At 39.4% G+C, this 19,671-nt stretch overlaps 2 protein-coding genes across 9 annotated transcripts in view; both read left to right on the top strand.

The window, feature by feature from the left end:
• PLEKHH2 (pleckstrin homology, MyTH4 and FERM domain containing H2) overlaps positions 1 to 13,846 on the top strand; it is a 119,728-nt gene extending 105,882 nt beyond the window's left edge. For 2 of the 6 annotated variants that reach the window (XM_011281045.4, XM_045054149.1), the window contains 3 exons: positions 3,341 to 3,427; positions 5,068 to 5,205; positions 6,170 to 8,279. In XM_011281045.4, coding sequence (XP_011279347.3) covers positions 3,341 to 3,427; positions 5,068 to 5,205; positions 6,170 to 6,358 — 414 coding nt within the window. In that variant the 3' untranslated portion in view covers positions 6,359 to 8,279. Of the gene's footprint in view, positions 1 to 859; positions 895 to 3,340; positions 3,462 to 5,067; positions 5,206 to 6,169; positions 8,280 to 13,714 lie in introns of those variants that run through there. The other 4 variants (XM_045054150.1, XR_006595518.1, XM_045054151.1 and 1 more) reach the window with 4 other exon arrangements.
• The window catches only part of DYNC2LI1 (dynein cytoplasmic 2 light intermediate chain 1), a 41,867-nt gene continuing 35,986 nt past the window's right edge, over positions 13,791 to 19,671 (top strand). For all 3 annotated transcript variants that reach the window (XM_019827128.3, XM_006930070.4, XM_045054157.1), the window contains exons 1-2: positions 13,791 to 13,924; positions 16,206 to 16,323. In XM_019827128.3, the coding sequence (XP_019682687.2) occupies positions 13,917 to 13,924; positions 16,206 to 16,323 (126 nt within the window). In that variant the 5' untranslated portion in view covers positions 13,791 to 13,916. The remainder of the gene's footprint in view (positions 13,925 to 16,205; positions 16,324 to 19,671) is intronic.

Below are 19,671 nucleotides of genomic sequence, written 5' to 3' on the forward strand. Positions count from 1 at the left end.
TGTACCCAAACTTCCAGGACCCCACAATCCAGTGTTGCAACAGGCCCGCAAACAAGCGCTGTAGAGTGAACATGGTTAAGAGTGACAGGGACAGGGCGCTGTGGGAATACTGAGGAAGGAGAGGTGAGCCCTGCCAGCAGGTGGCCAGCCCAATCCCCAAGAGAAGAACTGTACTTTTTGAACTCTTCTTTCTGTGGAAGGATGTCACTTTATAGTCTCTCAGGCTCCTAAAATACTCCTTGTTTTGTGGCATATGTGTGTATGTGCTTGGTCTGTCCTCATTAATAAGTTGTAGGCATCTTGAGGGTGTAGACTCACTGATCCTGAAATCCTCATCTTGTGCACACCGTTATTCTTTGCATATAGATACCACGTAATACATTTTTGCTGAATAGCTGTGCCACTTTGGGCAAGTCAGTTAGCCTCTCTGAACCTCATTTTTATCATCTGTAAGTGACAACTCAGACTAGAAAAGTAAAATCTAGGGTATCTTCTCATTCTAATTCCATGAGTGACAGTATCATTGTGAGGTAAGAAATTCTACTGCTCCTGGTACTGAAAGCTGTATACTAATGAGTAAGTGGGTGCTGTCATTATGCTTAAACATCTGTGAAATGAGTATATTTGCAAGGAGTTGAACACGTTTTTTACAAATGTAAGGACTAGATTTGAACTGTAGAGTAGCATTTTACACTGAATTTTAACTCTGATTTCAGCATCAGAAGGAATACTAAATATTCTTCTTTGATTATATGCTCTGTGCTTTTTTAGCACAGAAATATTATTAAATAATGATGTAGCATTTGCTTGTTGCATGACTGGCATCTTTTCTTTATTCTTCTTTCTTTATTCTATGCAGATACCTCCTTTGCTTAATAGCATCCATCGGGGGCTGTAAGTATATATACTATCAAATACACCGTTTTAACTTTTTTCCCTATTTTAGCCGTTTTTAAGTGTACGTTTCTGTGGCATTAAGCACATTCACATTATCATGCTCCCCTCACCACCATCCATCTCCACAACTTTTTCATCTTCCCAGATTAAACCTCCATACTCCTTATTCTCCCTTCTCCCAGGGCCCTGATATCCGCCATTCTGCTTCCTGTTCTGTGTATTTGACTGCTCTAGAAACCTCATGTAAGAGGAATCATACACTATTTGTCCTTTTGTGATTGGCTTCTTTTTCTTTTTTTCTTTTTTTAAATTATTATTATTTTTTCATTTAAATCCAAGTTAGTTAACATATAGGGTAATAATCATTTCAGGAATAGAATTTAGTGATTCATCACTTACATATGATACTCAGTGCTCATCCCAACAAGTGCCCTCCCTAATGCCCCTTGCTGATTTAGCCCATCCCCCCACCCACAACCCCTCCAGAAACCCTCAGTTTGTTCTCTGTATTTAAGAGTATCTTACGGTTTGTCTCCCTCTCTGTTTTTTATATTATTTTTGCTTCCCTTCCCTATGTTCATCTGTTTTCAATCTTAAATTCCACATATGAGTGAAATCATATGATATTTGTCTTTCTCTGACTGACTAATTTCGCTTAGCATAATACCATCTAGTTCCATCCATGTTGTTGCAAATGGCAAGATTTCATTCTTTTTAATCGCTGAGTAGTATTCCATTTTATATGCATACCACATCTTCTTTATCCATTCATCAGTCGATGGACATTTGGGCTCTTTCCATACTTTGGTTATTGTCAACAGTGCTGCTATAAACATTGGGGTGCAAGTGTCCCTCCGAATCAGCATTTTTGTATCCTTTGGATAAATACCTACTAGTGCAGTTGCTGGGTTGTAGTGTAGTTCTATTTTTAACTTTTTGAGGAACCTCCACACTGTTTTCCAGAGTGGCTGCACCAGTTTACTTTCCCCCCAACAGTGCAGAAGGGTTCCTCTTTCTCTACATCCTCGTGATTGGCTTATTTTTCTATGCAGAACGTCTTCAAGGTTCATCCAGTGTTGTAACGTGTGTCCAAATTTCCTTCTTTTTAAAAACTGAATAATATTCCATTGCATGTATATGCCATATTTTGTTTGACCAAAGGACAATAAAAACAACATTTTGTTTGTCAAAGGACTGGGGGGTTCAATGGCTTAGGTTAAATGGCATCGTGTGTGTGTGTGTGTGTGTGTGTGTGTGTGTGTTTGTGTGAATATATATATATATATATAGAGAGAGAGAGAGAGAGAGAGAGAGACACACACACACACACACACATACATATATATTTTTTTAAATTGTTTAAAAAGAGAGAGAGAGAGAACATGAGCACGGGGAGGGGCAGAGAGAAAGAGAGAGAATGCCAAGTAGGCTCACACAGCCTGGAGCCCGATGCAGGGCTCAATCCCTGGGATCATGACCTGAGCTGAAATCAAGAGTCGGACACTTCACTGACTGAGTCCCCCAGGCACCCCAGCATCCTTTTAATGCTTGCCTATCCTTAGCAAACAGACTCTTAGTAGATAGTAACCCAGGGGTTTTTATACATGAGATTCTGATAACCTTTACCTTATACAAATATAGTATATGTATAAATACTACAGATTCATCCCAGTTGCTTATCTATGGCCTCAGCATACTTTCATGAGGTTTAGGAGAAGTAGTTAAGTTTTTGTTAGAATTTTAGTCATTGTTAAATTCACTTATTGTTGAGCATTCATTGTGGAATGCTCGAAAACATTCATGGGTTTTAATTGGGGCTTAGTGGTGAGAAATTCTTTTTATTAATATAATTTCATTGTTTTTTACAATAAGGAATTTAGTGGAAAATTTGGTATTTCTCATTACCATTCATCACACAGTTTCATCTTTTCTTTTTATTCTATCATTATGAGTCATTTGAGTGTCAGATTCAATAAACTTTCAGAAAAAGTATGCATTTACACACCTTAGAAACACACATGTATTTTGTTTCATTAGGATTTTGGTCCTCATAGAAAACCAACAAGCTTATTAACTCTTAGCCTCTTAACACAAAAGAAAAATAAGATGTAAACCCTGTTGTTCCATGTTAAAGATGAGGAAATTGAGCCTCAGAGAGATTCAGTAGCGTGTCCAATTGTACAGCTAATAAATGGCAGATTGAGAACGCAGACCCAGGTCCCCTGCTGTCAGATTCACTGCTCTTTCCATTACATGCCACCGCCTCTGCCCCAGGAGAGATTTTTTCCCCCTGTAGGTTTCGTGTTCTCTTTTTTCTCCTTCAGGATATATTTTTAATAAAAATAAGTTGCTGTTGTTGTTGTTGCAAATGTTGCACTGCATTGTGACTAAAAACTATTTCTGTGATTTGGTTCGCGTTTATTATGTTTTCATCTCTTCACAGCCCATAACTCCATCACCACTCGGAAGTACTGTCATGTGGCTGGCTATCCACGAGGATGGCTTAAGCGTCTTAGAATACAATTCCATGGTAAGATTAAGTTGCACGTTGAGTCAACTGTTTGCATTGCTCAATGTACATACACAGGAGGTAATGATCTCTTCATACGCTTTTTCTTATACACAGATAACATCCTTCCTTTCTAAAAAAATTTTTTTGAACGTTTATTTTTTTCAGAGACAGAGAGGGACAAAGTATGAATGGGGGTAGGGGCAGAGCACAGGGCTCAAACCCATGAACCGTTAGATCAATACCTGAGCCACAGTCTGATGCTTAAACAACTGAGCCACCCAAGTGCCCCCATAACATTCTTCCTAATACTATCATGAATAGTCATTTTTACAAATACAACCGTGATTGTTATTTAATCTTTTAAAACAAGATTGGACGGGTTTTGAATTGCATATGAGGAAAATGCTAAATACCATGACTAAATTGCAACCATGGTTGTATTCATAAAACAACTATTCATTTATAGTGTTAGGAAGATTGCTTCCTGTGTAAATGAGAATCTTTAAGATAACATTAATGTAGGGGCACCTGGGTGGCTCAGTCGGTTAAGTGCCCAACTCTTGGTTTCGGCTCAGGTCATGATCTCATGGTTCATGAGATCGAGCCTGGAGTTGGGCTCTGCACTGACAGCATGGAGCCTGCTTAGGATTCTCTCTCTCTCCTCCTCTCTTTCTGCCCCTCCCCTGCTCTCTCTCTTTCTTCAAAAAAATAAAAAATAAATAAAAGAATGGTGATATCTAGTGTTAGCAAGACTACAGTGCTGGGAATATAACTGGATATAACTTTTCCCCAGGAGAATTTGGAAATATTCTCAAAATTGTCCTTACTTTTTTGAAGTAACAATTCCTCTAATTGAGATTTACAACTAAAGAAATAATTAGATATGTGTATTATGAAACATGTCAGAATATATGCATTGAAGTATTGTTCAAGATAGTAACAAATAAAAAATGATTTAAATTTCCTGCAATAAGAGATTGGTTAAATAAAAGATTATCTATCAAATCATTTCAAATAATGTTATACAAGTATATTTGTTGTCATGGGAAGATATTTATAATTTGTTAAATTTAAAAAGAAGCAGAATCCTGAACAATATGCACCATACTATTTCTGTTTATGTATATCAAAATCTATATATCAGGGTGAACCATATAGTTTTGCCGATATTTGACCGACCATTTTTTACCTTAGAAAGTATCAGTTTCAAAAAAAAAAGTATCAGTTTCACATGGTTCAACCTAATATGTATAGAGAGAGATCTTGAAGGACATTTACAAAGGTATTAACCGTGTTCTTCTACTGGATGCTGGAATATAGGTGCTTTTGATTTTCTTTTTGTATTTTCTGTTTTGTCTGCATGAGTTATTAGCTTCAGAATCAAACTATATTTTAATTATAAACGTAAATGATGCCTCCATAAAATTAGTACATTACTATTTTAAATCATAACAGATTTTCTTTTAGAAAATAATTTTTTGTATTATATGTAATTAATACCAGCATTTTTCTTTTTTAGTGAAGTATAGTTAACATATAATGTTAAGTTAGTTTCATTGATATCAGCATTTTAATGGAAATATATGCTATTAATCATTTCTCATCTTTCTTTGAAAGTAAAGAGTATATAAGATATTAACTTTTTCTTCTCTTTGAAGAGGTTAATAATCAGCTATGTGTACAAGAGTCTAATGACCTTTGGAGGTCATCAAGATGATTTTATGATAGTCATTAACAATACACATTCAAAGGACAAACCAACAGAGAAATTACTTTTTGCCATGGCAAAACCCAAGGTGAGTAGAAGCCTTTCTACCAACTTTTTTTATACTAGTTTTTTCATGCTAACACATTTATTGTGCAAAAAGTAGATTGCAGATGGGAAAACAGACTTACTTACAATCAGACAATCCTAGGTCCAAATTCTGGCTTACCTCATCTTGCTAAGCTTTGGTTTCCTCCTCTAAAAAATTATAGGAGGCTACCTATTTTTTTTTGGCTTAAGAATTAAATGATGGAATTGTTAAAATGCCTTAGCCCAATGCCTGGTATACAGAAGGTTCAAAATAAGTGGTCTTGATGTAAGTTGTTGTCAGGTACCTTTTACACATTATCTTATTTACTTGGGGTAATTCAAGTTACAGACTCATTAGTGGGAAGAGCGAGGTTTTATAATTAAGACTTTACTTGTCCTTTGTAGTTTTAACGTCGATAAGTAAAAACAATAAATACAAGGGCTACATTTTAGTATGTAATTCCAGTTTTTGTAAAAGAATGAAGCATCGAGTTCCCTAAAACTTTAAAATTGTCTTAAAATTATCAACCAAAAGAGACTACTTTTTTAGAATCTGACACCTGTTTTTCAATAGCAGACACTGAAGCAAAGGCCAGTAAGTGCAGAAGATTGAGACATACTCAGGACTTCACCTAGTCTCAATAAAAAGTTGATATTATGCACTGAGGTTCTTGATTCACATACGCACACATAATTGGCAGCCTGTGCTACTGTCACATTTTTTACCGTCACAAAACATTGCCGCTACATTTGATTGTTAAGATCCACTCTTCCGCCGGTTTAAGCAGCAGGAGAACGTGTCAGTGCCTTGATGGTGCTGAACATGTAAGTACTTCACGGATCTGGAGAGAAGGGGATTCTGCTAGCCTGGGCACTTGCACATATGGAGACCGCCAGCCCTTTCCTCTTTTGAAAGTGATGAGAACTTCTCCGGAGCATTAACGAGTCTATTTTTCTTGCTTTAGATTCTTGAAATCACTCTTTTGATCGCCAGTTACATAAACAACTTCCATCAGCAAAAGGCAGCCTTTCACCACCACCTCTCTGCTCCGGCTCTGCTCTCAGCCCAGACCCGGGGGCCGGAAGCCAGGGCAGCGGGAGGCCAGCCCCTGCTGTCAAGCAGCAGACCCACCAAAGGCCCCACTCTGCTGTGAAAGCTCGGGAGCCTGAACCCTCACTCCCATCCTCCAGCCAATGGCTGCGTCAGCTGCAGATAAGTGCGCTGACACACTGGCAGTGTTGCGCCCACACTGGTTTTCCAAACTTCAAAAATGTGGGCGTTTCTCTCTTTCATTTGATCCTTAAATATTCAAATGAACACGACTAATGAACCATGAGCACAAAATTCGCCCACGTGCTGATATTCTCCTAGATTAAATGGGTTAGAATTCATCATTTTTCCACCTCCTTTGTCCCTTGCCATCAGACACATCATGCAGTGTGGCATTGTTTTGTCTCTTGAAAAAAATATTCTGGCAAAGGGAGCTGCCAAACTCCCGTTTGGCAAACCAGTTAATTATTTGGAAGCGCTCACTGCCAAAAAATTAAGTGCTGTGATTCAGTGTGCTTTTAATGAACGATATGGTGTTCGGAAGGACATGTACAGTGTCAGCAACAGCCGCAGGGTGCTGTTTAGTGGCGCAGTTTTAGAGCCGGCACAGTGCTTGTGGCACCAGGAATCACCGTGAGTAAACAAGAGTTAGGTAACCAGAGCCTCCTGTGTGGTATTAGAAAGTGCAGCCTGTCACCTTTTCGGATCACTGGAGTGTACAGTTTAAAACGAGACAGTGACTCCTCACATTCCTTGGCTATTACTGGATGGCCCGAGTTCACTGGAGTATTGCCCACATTTCCTTGCATTTGGTGCTGGGTCATCTTGACCTCATTTTGTTAAATAACATCTTTGAAAACAAACAGATGCTTAAAACTTTGCCCTCGTATAGTCATTTTTAATTATGGTTTTAGTATAAATGTCCCCAAAGTATATTTTAAAAGAAAAGAGAAAGAATTCTTCTGTCAAAGGAGGTAAACTTTTAGTTGAGAGAGTCTAGAAATGTGTTACTTTGCTGGAATACATGAGTGGTCAGTTCGTTCCAGTATGTGCCAAAACAAAGTAATTAGTATTCATGATAAAAATGAAACTGTGATAAGACATGAAAATTATATTATAAAACTGTTTAATTGCAATAGTAATCATGAGTATACTTAATTTTATTTATGTGGAGAATATTTGTATTTATTTTTTGGACATGTATTTATCACTTTGTGTGTGGTATTTGTTTTTTTTTAACCAATTTGAAAAAAAAAATGTTAGCTGCTGATTTAATTTGTTGGCAGAGCCTTCATAGTTTCCTCTTTGCTGCTTTCTCCCTATGGCAATATACTGTTGTCACACTAAGACTTTTATAAAAATATTTCCATCTTGTATTAGCGTCCTTCGAAAGGGCAGAGCCAAGAAATACACTGCTCAGCTAAGATTTTTGCTTTATTGGGAATGACAAAAAGAAGGTCAAAAAACCCCATAGAAATAGATTTCCATTTACTATTTCCCCGAATCTTTTGAGCCACAGCCACTCTCTGCATAAGCAAGTTGATTTTTGAGAATAAACGAGTTACCAATTTGCGATGATTCTCAGGAGTCTTTTGGCTGGCATCCAATAGAGTTTCTTAGTTCCCAGGAAACTGTTCAGTAATCACTAGTTGGTGAGCCAGAGGCTTGGCAGAGCTTACATCTGTGTGAGGACTTTATTCCCAGGCAATAGTTACTTCACCATCGGGTAAGCACACCCCACTCCAAATCTTCTCATTTGAACAAGTAGTGAAGGCTTAGCTTAAATGGTGGCATTTATTTTTGATAGAACAGAGATAAAATATTTTGATGGAAAGAAATCAATTTTCTGTAACTGATGATGTGAAAATTTTATTTTCTGGGAAATTACTTATATAGCCATTTAAAAAATTCAAAGTATGTTATTATGATTGGTTACAAGAGAATAACGTTACATGTTTAATTGTCATATTTGTCTCCTATCATTTTCTTCCCTTTCAATCATAATAAATGATTTACAAAACCCATTTTGAGCATTATCTTTTGAATACTCTTCGAGAAATACCTAATGTTTTCATTGTCAAAGCTGAGGTGTACTACTAGTGAAAATGGTAGTTATTACCTCCTTCTCTTGCATTCATGCTTTGTCTTCAGTGTTGCTTTGTTTCATCCGTATAAAAGGAAGCTGTTTTGGCAAATTGTAACTTTAAGATGTATGTATGCATATTGACACATATACAATATGTATAAATTGTGGGGTTCTCCTGTGATTTCATAATAAGCTCCATAAGTAGCTTATTTCAAGCTAATTGATGGGCTGTGTTTTAAACATTTATTGTAAATGTTCTGGGTTTTGTTTGTTTGTTTGTTTGTTTGTTTTTATGTGTGTGTGTCCTTAAAGTCAAATAGTGTCATAGCTTGGAAATGAATTTAACTTTCAGTTTACAGGAAAAGTTAGTCACAACTTATAAAGAGTCTTTCTTCTGAAAATGTGTTTATAAGTTGACTATCTGAAAATTTTTTCCAAAGGAAAAAATTCATGGTGGCCAGGATCCTAGAACAATACACTTAAACCATAATTGTACTGTAGTATAATCCTGAAGAATTAGCCACATGGATAATCATATTTCTCTAGACAAGAACTTTAAGTGTTCCTGGGTTGCCAAGAACATATTTCACCTGTCCACCTACCCCGTAGCTGCCATGGAATTTGGACTTCCCCAGTGCGGAATCTCTGGCCTGATTCTTGGGGATCAAAGGCTCTAGAGATGTGGGGACTGAGGGAAGGGAAGGGAAGGGAAGTGAGAAGCAGGAATAACAGCGTGGAGAAGCTTCTCTGCTAACCAGTTCCTGTAGAAATGGTATCTCCTTTTACATTTGACCCCTATTTTCTTTTTCCTGGAAGAAGAAAGGGATTTTATTGCAATAGGAATCACTTTAAACTCCAAATTAAGGTAAAATCCACACACAGATATTTAATGTGAGGTGAGATTCATCCATATTCCAGTGAACCAAGACTTGGGCTTCTCTTGGGCACTTACGTGGGAAGGTGGGTCCTACAATGAAGAGTTACATGGACCTGGACAGAGTGTGGGGGGAGGAGATGAGAGCCACACTTGCTCTATACCATAATTTTACCTGTTGAACTTAATTTTACCCATATCATACATAGTCACAGTGATTCTGAAGGCATATTTATAATCAACATCCATCCAAAATCTTCATTGTATGCTCTATAAACATTTTTAGGCCCAATGATAGTCAAGAAACAAAAACGTACTTATAGGGCAACATCTATGAGCAAATAAATCCAAAACAAGACACAAATGTTCACTGTAGCACTTGGATACAGGGTACCCTTCCTTCTAGTGCTTTGTTAACATAATCTAATGGTGGGTGGCATCCCTTTCTGAAGGTGTTGGTAGGGTTATATTGGTGGCTTTATTAAAATCAGACAACTCTTCTAAAGCAAAGACAACAATATAAAAAATAGACAACCAGTTTGGGACAACTCCAAACTTTAAAACTCTTGAACATCAAAAGAAACAGCAGAGTGAAAAGGAAAACTGTAGAATGGGAGAACATAACTGTAAGTCATATATATGATAAAAGGGTTAATATCCAGAATATGTAAGGAACTAATCAATAAAATAGCTTCTTCATTCAGCAGAAAATATGCTAATTTTCTCCAGAGTGGGGCATGGCTTGATTTTCCCAATTCTAGTTTGAAAACTCCCAGAGAAAGACTCTACATGGCCCGACTCATGTTAGGTGTTTACTCTGAATCACTTCAAATGCTCATTATGAGGAGAATGCTTAAGTGACAAGAAATCTATATAGCAGGATATTATGCAGCCACCAAAGCTATGTTTATGATGGGCTTTTAAAAATGTATATGGGGTGGGGGAGGGGAAGGAAAAAAAAAAAAAAAGAGGTTAGAGTGGGAGAGAGCCAAAGCATAAGAGACTGTTAAAAACTGAGAACAAACTGAGGGTTGATGGGGGGTGGGAGGGAGGAGAGGGTGGGTGATGGGTATTGAGGAGGGCACCTTTTGGGATGAGCACTGGGTGTTTATGGAAACCAATTTGTCAATAAATTTCATATAAAAAAATTAAAAAAAATAATAAAAATGTATATGGGGAAGAGTGCCTGGGTGGCTCAATTGGTTAAGTGTCTGACTTCTGCTCAGGTCATGATCTCGCTGCTCGTAGGTTTGAACCCCACGTCAGGCTCTGTGCTGACAGCTCAGAGCCTGGAGCCTGCTTCAGATTCTGTGTCTTGCTCTCTCTCTGCCCCTCCCCGACTCATGCCCTCTCTCTCTCAAAAATAAACATTTAAAAAAGTTTTAAAAATTGGTATAAGGAAATACATGTTAAAATCAGGATGTTAGCTTTACAGTAAAATCTCAACTGTAAGAGGAAAGATTAGAATGAAATTAAACACTAGAGTGTTTAATAGTTATTACTTCTGCATTGTGCTTATTTTAGCCTATTCATTTTCTCTGTATGCTATTTTTTTCTACAAGAAGTTTATATAATTTTGAAAACAAGGGAAAAAAATGTAAAAACTCTGTCACTGTCTGGGCTATTGTTAATAGCCTCCATATGGACCTACAGACACAAAACATCCTTCACACAGCTGGAAAAAATTATCTCATTGAAACTCAGGTCCAGTCATGGAACACCCCGACTTTAAAATCGTATTCCGTTTCTCGTAACCAACCCAGTGAAATCCAGACTGCAAGATACTTCAATGTAGCCCAATCTCCCTGCCCTGTTTGCTCTATCCACCTTAGCCATTTTATGTGCTTGCACCTCGACTATTCACAATGCCACCAAATACACTCTGCACACATCTTTATTCTTCTGCACTGTTGCTTGTTGCATTCAGCAAGCATCACAATACTGTCTTCTCTATCACCACCATTGAAACCCTGGAGTCTTTTAGGAGTGATCCAGTAGGGGAGCTCAAATCTTTATGCAGTCCTGCCTTCAGAACAATTTTCAGGGCTCCTGGATGGCTCAGTCAGTTGAGTGTCCGACTGTCGATTTCGGTTCAGGTCATGATCCCAGGGTCATGGGGTCAAGCCCCAAGTCAGGATCTGCACTGAGTGTGGAACCTGCTTCAGATTCTCTTTTTCTCTCTTCCCCTCTCTCCTACTCATGCTCTCTCTCGCTCTCAAATAAAATTAAAAATAAAGAACAATTTTCATCTAACCAGGAAGGTCACTTACTTTGTCCAACTATGAAGCCTCAGGAGGCATAAAGGTAAAAAAGGGAATTCATCTGCTCAATGAGATCAGTGGAATCCACTGAATCACCTTTGAACTAATGCTGGTGATTAAGGCCCAGCCAGACAAACTTTACCTTTCTTGTTATAATGCTCCTTTCTTCAACCTTCAATCCCAGTTATGCAAACAATTATACTTTTAAGATGCTAGTAGTGTGTTGGGGTGCCTGGGTGGCTCAATCGGTTAAGCGTCCTACTTTGGCTCAGGTCATGGTCTCGAGGTTCGTGAGTTTGAGCCCCGTGTCAGGCTCTGCACTGACAGCTCAGAACCTGGCTCCTGCTTCAGATTCTTTGTCTCTTTCTCTCTTTACCTCTCTCTGCCTGCCCCCTGCCCCCCGCACTGTGTGTCTCTCTCTCTCAAAAATAAATAAACATTGGGCCACCTGGGTGGCTCAGTTGGTTGAGTGACCAACTTCGGCTCAGGTCATGATCTCACGGTTGGTGAGTTCAAGCCCCACGTTGGGCTCTGTGCTGACAGCTTGGAGCCTGGAGCCTGCTTCGGATCCTGTGTCTCCCTCTCTCTGCCCACCCCCCTCAAAAATAAATAGACATTTAAATAAATAAACAAACATTTAAAAAATTTTTTTAAAAGATGCTAGTAGTGTGCCTGGATCATAGCAAGCAAAAATATTAGCTGCCGCTTTTGTTATTCATATCAACGGGGCTTTCTAATTAACACACAGAGGAGTTCCAAAGTTCCAGAACCCAAATTATCACACTGTCTCACATCAGTTTGTAAGCTTACAGGCAAACTACGCCCAGGATGTAGATGCTGATTCAACGATAGATGTACCAATCTCACTTGCGATCATCCTCTATTGAACCACACTCCTGTTATATTCCTTTCTATGTGCAAATGTAGCCTTCTAGGTCTTCAAAATGCTCGTAGGTGTTGGGAGGATTTTGTTCTTAAAGATTTTATCTCAAGCAAATGCTTTTTTTCCCCCCTTAAAAATTTGCCAGGCGCCTGGGTGGCTTAGTCAGTTGGGCATCCAACTCTTGATTTCAGCTCAGGTCATGATCTCATGGTTCATGAGATCAAGCCTGGGGGTCAGGCTCTGCACTGACAGCATGGAGCCTGCTTGGGATTCTCTCTCTCTTCTCTCCTCTATCTGCCCGCGTGCTCTCTCTCAAAATAAACATTTTTTTAATTAAAAAAAATTTTTGCTTCATTTCCAAGAATGTGATCTTTGTCTTCGTTCAAAGTTGCTGATCAGTAGCTTACAACTGATAATAACAAGCATGAAGCACTTATAAGGTGTCAGGCACACATAATTTATATTTTACATATATTTATTTCATTTAAAACTCACAAATTTCCCCTGGTTTACATGATCAGATACTGAGGCTCAGAGATATTGAGTAATCTACCCACTGTGTCAATGTGGCAACTTAGCCAGTGTGACTTAGTCAGGACATAAATCTAAGTCCATCTCACTCTAAAAGCCCATGTTCTTGAACATCACACCATCCATCACCCAAAACCAAATGGCAGAAATGTGGAAGGAGAGTATCTCCTTCAAATATTCAAGACATCCTGGGCTATAGAGGCTGGGTCTACCCAGCCTTCAAAACAGATCAAATGTTGTCACTGCCATGAATGTTTCAACAACTCCCTTTAGCATAATTACTTATTCTTATGTAATTTTTTGTACCTCTCTACAATAGCTTATATCACTGGCTTCCTTTGGGTTATTATATTTAGTTGTGCACATCTTTCTCAAGAGTAGGGATCTTGTCTTACTCATCACTTCATTCCTTACTCTGTGTAGCACAGAGTCTTGCATATAGTAATAACTCAATATTTGTTATTGATTTAGAGGTAAAGTAAATGAAGTATAGTGGAGATGCATTTGCTTTATTAGCTTATTAATAAATGATGTGCTATTGCATAAAACCTGAAACAACTAAACAGAACGTTGGAAAATGTTAATATCACAAATATTCTTTGCCTCTAGTAAATCGCTAGAAAACAGCTCAGGAATTTGATTCACCCTCCATTCCCAAAGCACTGCTATTGGAGATGGAAAAGTAACTGAAGAGAGAGAGCAGAGATCTCTGGCATATAGTCCGGTACTCAGTGGAATATGTTTTAAGTAAAAGAACACTTCCAACCCAGGGCTTTTAGGTCCCAGGTTTGTCAGACGCGTCACCTCGTTCTCTCCCATCCTAGCCTTCGTGAGCAAGACTTGAAGAGCAACGCCTAGAACTACATTTCCCATGATGCCCCTCGTGTGCACGTAACCCAGCCTGCGACGTCGCTCCCATGGCAACCCAAGAGTCCGCACAGTCCCGCCCGCCTGGGAGATCACGGGCCTCCTTGTTTTAGGCGGGTCCCAACGCCGAGTTTACGACACCGGGGTGGTCGACCCAGGATGCCCAGGTATCCCCGCAGACGTGCTTGCTCCCGGCTTACGTTTCCCTCGATAGCCTAGCTTTCCCTTCTTTCCCACCCCGCCAGGAAGGGGCAGGAGAGGGAGGGCAGCTGCGGGCATATTTAGGGGGAGGAACCCGGGGGGGAGCTGCCTGTGGAAAACAATTGTGGGTCTGTTCTGCATGCAACCTCTGTCTGGATGGTCAGGAATCCGTAGGAACTACCCTTGAACATGTGGGTTCGGCCACAAGCAGGTAGAAAAGTTCTCCAGGTATAAAAGATTTTGAAAGTTCGACTCCAACCATTCACTTGGTAAAAATTTTTTGCAGGCCAAGGAATGTTCTAGATGCAGGGGTTCAGGCGGTGAATTAGACCACAAAGCCTCCTTCTCGGAGATGTCCCTGACTCCTCTCCTGGTTGCTGGGGTTCAGGACAACAATAAGTGAGGGAAACTTGAGAAAGCTGTGTGAAAAGCGTAAGATGACGTTTAAAGGGGGCCTGGAAAATACATTTTAGCTCTTCAGTTCTGTGATGTCAGTTTTAATTTCCTGCTTTCAAGATCACGCCTAAACCCTCTCTGAACAACTTAGAAGGACGTCAGGGAGAGAGGGGTTCTGGAGTCCATCACAGAGCAGGGCAAATCTGTTTTTCTCACCTTGTGGATCATGGCCTGATCTCTGTTGAGTTTAATGAACCTTAATGTAAAAAATTGTCAGCTTCCTTCCCATGGGGGTATAATTGGTTGCAGTTATGAAGTTATGGTTATAGTTACAGATTTCCACCAGTGGCATGACTGGTGGCTGCACCACCTGCTCTCCTCTCTGCTGGGAATTTGGAAAGCAGATCTTCAGTTTGAAAGAATGGTGTATACCCGCGCCAGGTGGCTCAGTTGGTTAATCGTCTGACTCTTGGTTTCTGCTGAGGTCAGGAGCTCTCAGTTCCTGGGATAGGGCCCATTGTTATTGGGCTCTGTGCTAACAGTGCGGAGTTTGCTTGGGATTCTCTCTCTCTCTCTTAAATAAATAAACTTTTTAAAAATGTTAAGAAAAAGAAAGGTGTGTAAATGAAGAGCAGACAAGCCTGGGCTGAGTTCCTGGGGATTCACCTGTGAAAGAAATGCACGCATTTGGTGCAAATAATTAGGGACACCTTTATTGGTCTTTTATAGCCCCTTTCTTCATCTCTGTTTCTTGAATAATAATTAGGAGCTCCCAGTAATTTTCAATAACTATATATAGGTCAAGCCCAAGATGAATTATCACATTTTAATAATCAATCGTGATCATCTTATAAGGTTGGTATTTTTCTTTAATTGGCAGTTTAGAGATGAAGAAACAGAAATAAGCCTGGAGAAAAGCACAAAAGCTTGCCTATATTAGGTGCTCAATAAATAATTGTTGAATTAATTAAAGGAATGAAGGGTCCAGAGAGGTTGGGTAATTTGCCATGTAGAAAGCAGCAAATTCTGGCTTAGAACAATTAGATCTCGTCTCTCTTTTTTTTTTTTTTTTGTTCAAGACTCCATTTTTCATTTTCGTTTTAATAAAAGGTATAATCTGTGAAAAATTACATATGTTTATAGAGAGATGAATGGAAGGATTATTTTCAAAATGTGATTTTAGGTGATTTTTTTTCTTTCATTACATTTTATATATTAAAACAGGGAATCTTGAGCCAGAAATATAATTTAAAAAACAAAAAAGAGGGGCACCTGGGTGGCTCAGATGGCTAAGCGGCTAAGTGCCTGATTTCGGCTCAGGTCATGATCTCACAGTTTGTGAGTTCAAGCCCCGCATCGGGCTCTGGGCTGACAGCTCAGAGCCTGGAGCCTGCTTTGGATTCTGTGTCTCTCTCCTCCCTTCCTCTACTAGCACATTAAAAAATTAAAAAAACAAAAAACACAAGAAATATCTCAGAAAGCAAAGATTATTGGGCTCCCCATTTTCCTAGATGTTGGTGGTTTTCAAGTTGTAAATTTCCAAAATTCTGTGTACCTTCATATACATGTCTGAGAAGCTAACATACACAGCTTTCGACATCGGCTGGAAGCCCCAAACTAAGGCAGCCTCAAATCCTAGTGGCAAAGACGTGGCTTATTATTTTCAGCTGATATGAACCAGTGCAAGGAAAATGACTAATCCTTAGAGGTTCTATCAGCTTATTGTCCCCCAAGAAAATGCTGTTGATTTGCTCTATAAATTTAACTAAACTAAAATTTCTCTGAACATGAAACAGAAATTGGAAAAGATTCTCTTTGATTGTCTGAATTTTCTTTTTCTGTCTCTCATAGTGAAACTCTCTGGGAAATTGCAAAAGCAGAAGTGGAAAAACGGGGAAGCGGTGGAGGTGAAGGTGATGGAGTTGAAATTGGAGAAAAATCTGTTTTCTTCATTGGCAGTAAAAATGGGGTAATGCATTTTTTCCTCCTTTTTTTCCCCCTCAAGTATTATGCTGATTTAGCAACCAGTGGTAAAATTTATTTTAATACTTTGGTAAACATTTGGAAACTTCAACTCTTTAACCAGATGACCAGTCTCTGGCCTGCTGGTTACCAGCTGGCTGTGCCCTCCCTGGAGAGGGGGCCCTGCTCATAGGTGAGTGGGGACTAACATCTAGCCTCAGCATTTCTTGTCAAGTGGTATGCTCCCGCATGAGCCCTGGCAGCCCAGAGGAAGGAGCGCTTGATTCTAATTCGACTACTCAGAGGCACCATAAATACTAATCTGATGACCAATAGTTCTGGTAACTTGTACAACTGAAACAGGCATATAGATAACAAAAACATGAACCATGTAGAATATGATACATTTAATCTTAACCAGAGTCATAGAAGCCGAAGGAAACCTGGCACTGCCCTAGTCTTCTACAGTGGGGATTCTCACTCTGGGGCCCATGGGGGTACTTCTTGGGGCCAGGGAACTCTCTAGAAATGTATCCAGAATTGTGTGTGATTGTGTATCAGTGCATTTTTATGGGAAATTAGATTCTCCCAGCGTTCTAGCACTTCAAAAAGGTTAAGAGCCACTATAAAGAGTGGTTATATAGTTCGACTATCTCTAGAAATGGGGGAGTTATCTTTCACAAAGCAGGCTGGTTTCATTTTGTTAATTCCTAGTTACTGGAAAACCTGTGTTTTATTGGAACATCCAGTGTTCCCATTGCTGACCTGTAAAGGTGTCCGAATAGTTGGTATTTCTAATTCCAAGAACCTAATTCTTGGTCTTAACTCTGACCTGTAAAAGTCTGATTTCTCTTCTACTTGTTACATCTTTAAGTATTTTTAAATTGCCCTCCGAATAATTATGGACAACCATTTTGTTTCCCTGAGTCTGTTTCAGCTTTCGTATCTTCATTTCTTTCGCTTATGCCTTCTGTGTTATGGATTCCATATCAGTCATAGATTCTCTGTCATGATTTTAATTAACTCTCACCTGGAATTATTCTACTGTGTCATTCTCAGGAGGGAACAGAGTTTGTGAGGTTTTGCTTAACTGCAGTAGACTAGGTGTGCCACCTTCTCTTTTTCCAGACGCTGTGCTCCTATTATTGCATAGAAAAATCCTAGTAATCACGTAACCCTGTTCACTAAGGTTGAGCTTGAGGTCTGTAAGCCTTTTTCATTTACATTGTTTTGTCCTTAATTTTCTTAGATTGGGCCCTTTGTTACAGTCTGGTTTTATTTTTAATTATTTTTATTAAAATGATTCACAGATGAGGTTTATAAGCTCAAAGATAATCAAAAGGCGCATAAAGCCGTAAACTTCTCCACATTGTTCAGAGCCTCTCCTTAAAGCAGCCTCTTTAATATCTTTTACTTTTTTTCTATAATTTACCTCTGAATGTCTGAAATCACTGATGGGCTATTTTTAGATTTAAAATGTTAGACATTATCTGTTGAATTTTTGATAATAGTAGAAGAGTATTTAGTTCTATCTTTTTTTTTTTTAAGACTTTTTTATTTTTAAGTAATCTACACCCAGCATGGGGCTCAAATTTACAATCCCGAGATCAAGAGTTGCAAGCTTTGTTGACTGAGCCAGCCAGGTGCCCCTATTTCTGTCTCCTTTGTTTGTTTGTTTGTTTGTTTGTTTATTTATAAAAGCTTATGTATTTATTTTGAGAGACAGCTCAAGTGGGGGAGGGACAGAGAGTGAGAGCGTCCCAAGCAGGCTCCACGCTGTCAGCACAGAGCCCATAGTTCTGTCTCTTTTAAACGCTCACCTCCAGCCCTGGTCTGCAGTATAATTCCTATTATAATTTTGGGCTAAATCAATATTCAGTGGATTACTTTCTTTACCTTGAGTAACTTCTTCCAAAAGTTTCAAAATGCCTTGTTTTTTTTATTTGTTTAGCTCTTATATGTACCTTAGTTTTTATATCCATTAGTTATTTGTTGCTATGTGATAAATTACTCTAAAACTTGGCAGCTTTTAAAACAGCAAACATCATCTCACCTAGTTTGTGAGGGTCAGGAATCTGAGAGCAGCTCAGTTATGTGGTTCTTGCTCCCGGTCTTGCATGAAGTTGTAGTCAAGATGTCATCTGGGACGAAAGTCATCTCACAGCTCAGCTAAACTGGAGAAGCAGTTTCGCTCACTGACGTGGCTGTTGGCAAGAGGCCTCAGTTCATTGCTGACTGTTGACCAGGCTTCAATTCTTCACCATAGAGGCCCCTCCATAGGGCTGCTTACAACATGGCAGTTTGCTTTCCCCAAAGCCAGAAATCCAAAAGAGAAAGGGTGCCCAGGACAGAAACTGCAGTCTTTTATAACCTAATCTTGGAAGTGACATGCCATCACTTCTGCCATATGCTATTGGTCACAAAGACCCAACTCTGGTACAGTGTGAGGGACCTCACATGGGTGGGAATACCAGGAAGTGGGGATCATTTGGAACCATCCTGGAAGCTGGCTCCCTGGATATCTATTGCTAATTCTTTCCACAATCCCCAACAGACATTCAGTATAATTTTCATCTAGGGAGTTGTATCAGATCATCTGAAATTTCCCCTCTCCAGCCAGAGTCCTGCCATCTTTTAACCCGCTGTGTTAGTCTCTACGGTTGTCAGGAGTGGCGGCATAGCTACCATCCTTCCCCAACATCTCAGGAATTCCCTTTTCCTCTTTCTTGAGTTGGAACTTCAGTTTCCTGGATCCTGTTTCTTCCCTATTCTTGGTTCACTCGCTTATCTTGGTGGAGCACATTCTCTTGTAGTTTCCGGGGAAAGTGTTACATGGGAAGTAAAATTTATGAGATACTGCATGTCTAAAAATGCCTTTATTTTCCCTCACTCTGGGTAGAATGTTTATCTGGGTATAGAATTCTGTGTTGGAATGAGTCACTTCACCTCTCTCTTTGATCCTAGTTTCTGACTCTGGACTATTTCCTTTGGGAATGACAGAAAATTCAAACTGAGGGAGGCACTGTTTGAATAGTTGGTATCCTTGGGGCACCTGGGTGGCTCAGTCGGTTAAGCGTCCAACTTCAGCTTAGGTCATGATCTCACGGTCTGTGGGTTCCAGCCCTGCGTTGAGCTCTGTGCTGACAACTTGAAGCCTGGAGCCTGCTTTGGATTCTGTGTCTCCCTCTCTCTCTGCCCCTCCCCCGCTCATGCTCTGTTTCTCTCCATCTCTCAAAAATGAGTAAACATTAAAAAAATTTTTGAAAGGTTGGTCTCCTCTTGACTGTTAGGCTTTATCTGTATTCCTCTTGTGATGTGTGCCATGAGACATCATACGATAATTCATTTCATACGG

The sequence above is a fragment of the Felis catus genome, chromosome A3 (assembly GCF_018350175.1).
Source record: "Felis catus isolate Fca126 chromosome A3, F.catus_Fca126_mat1.0, whole genome shotgun sequence".
NCBI lineage: Eukaryota > Metazoa > Chordata > Mammalia > Carnivora > Felidae > Felis > Felis catus.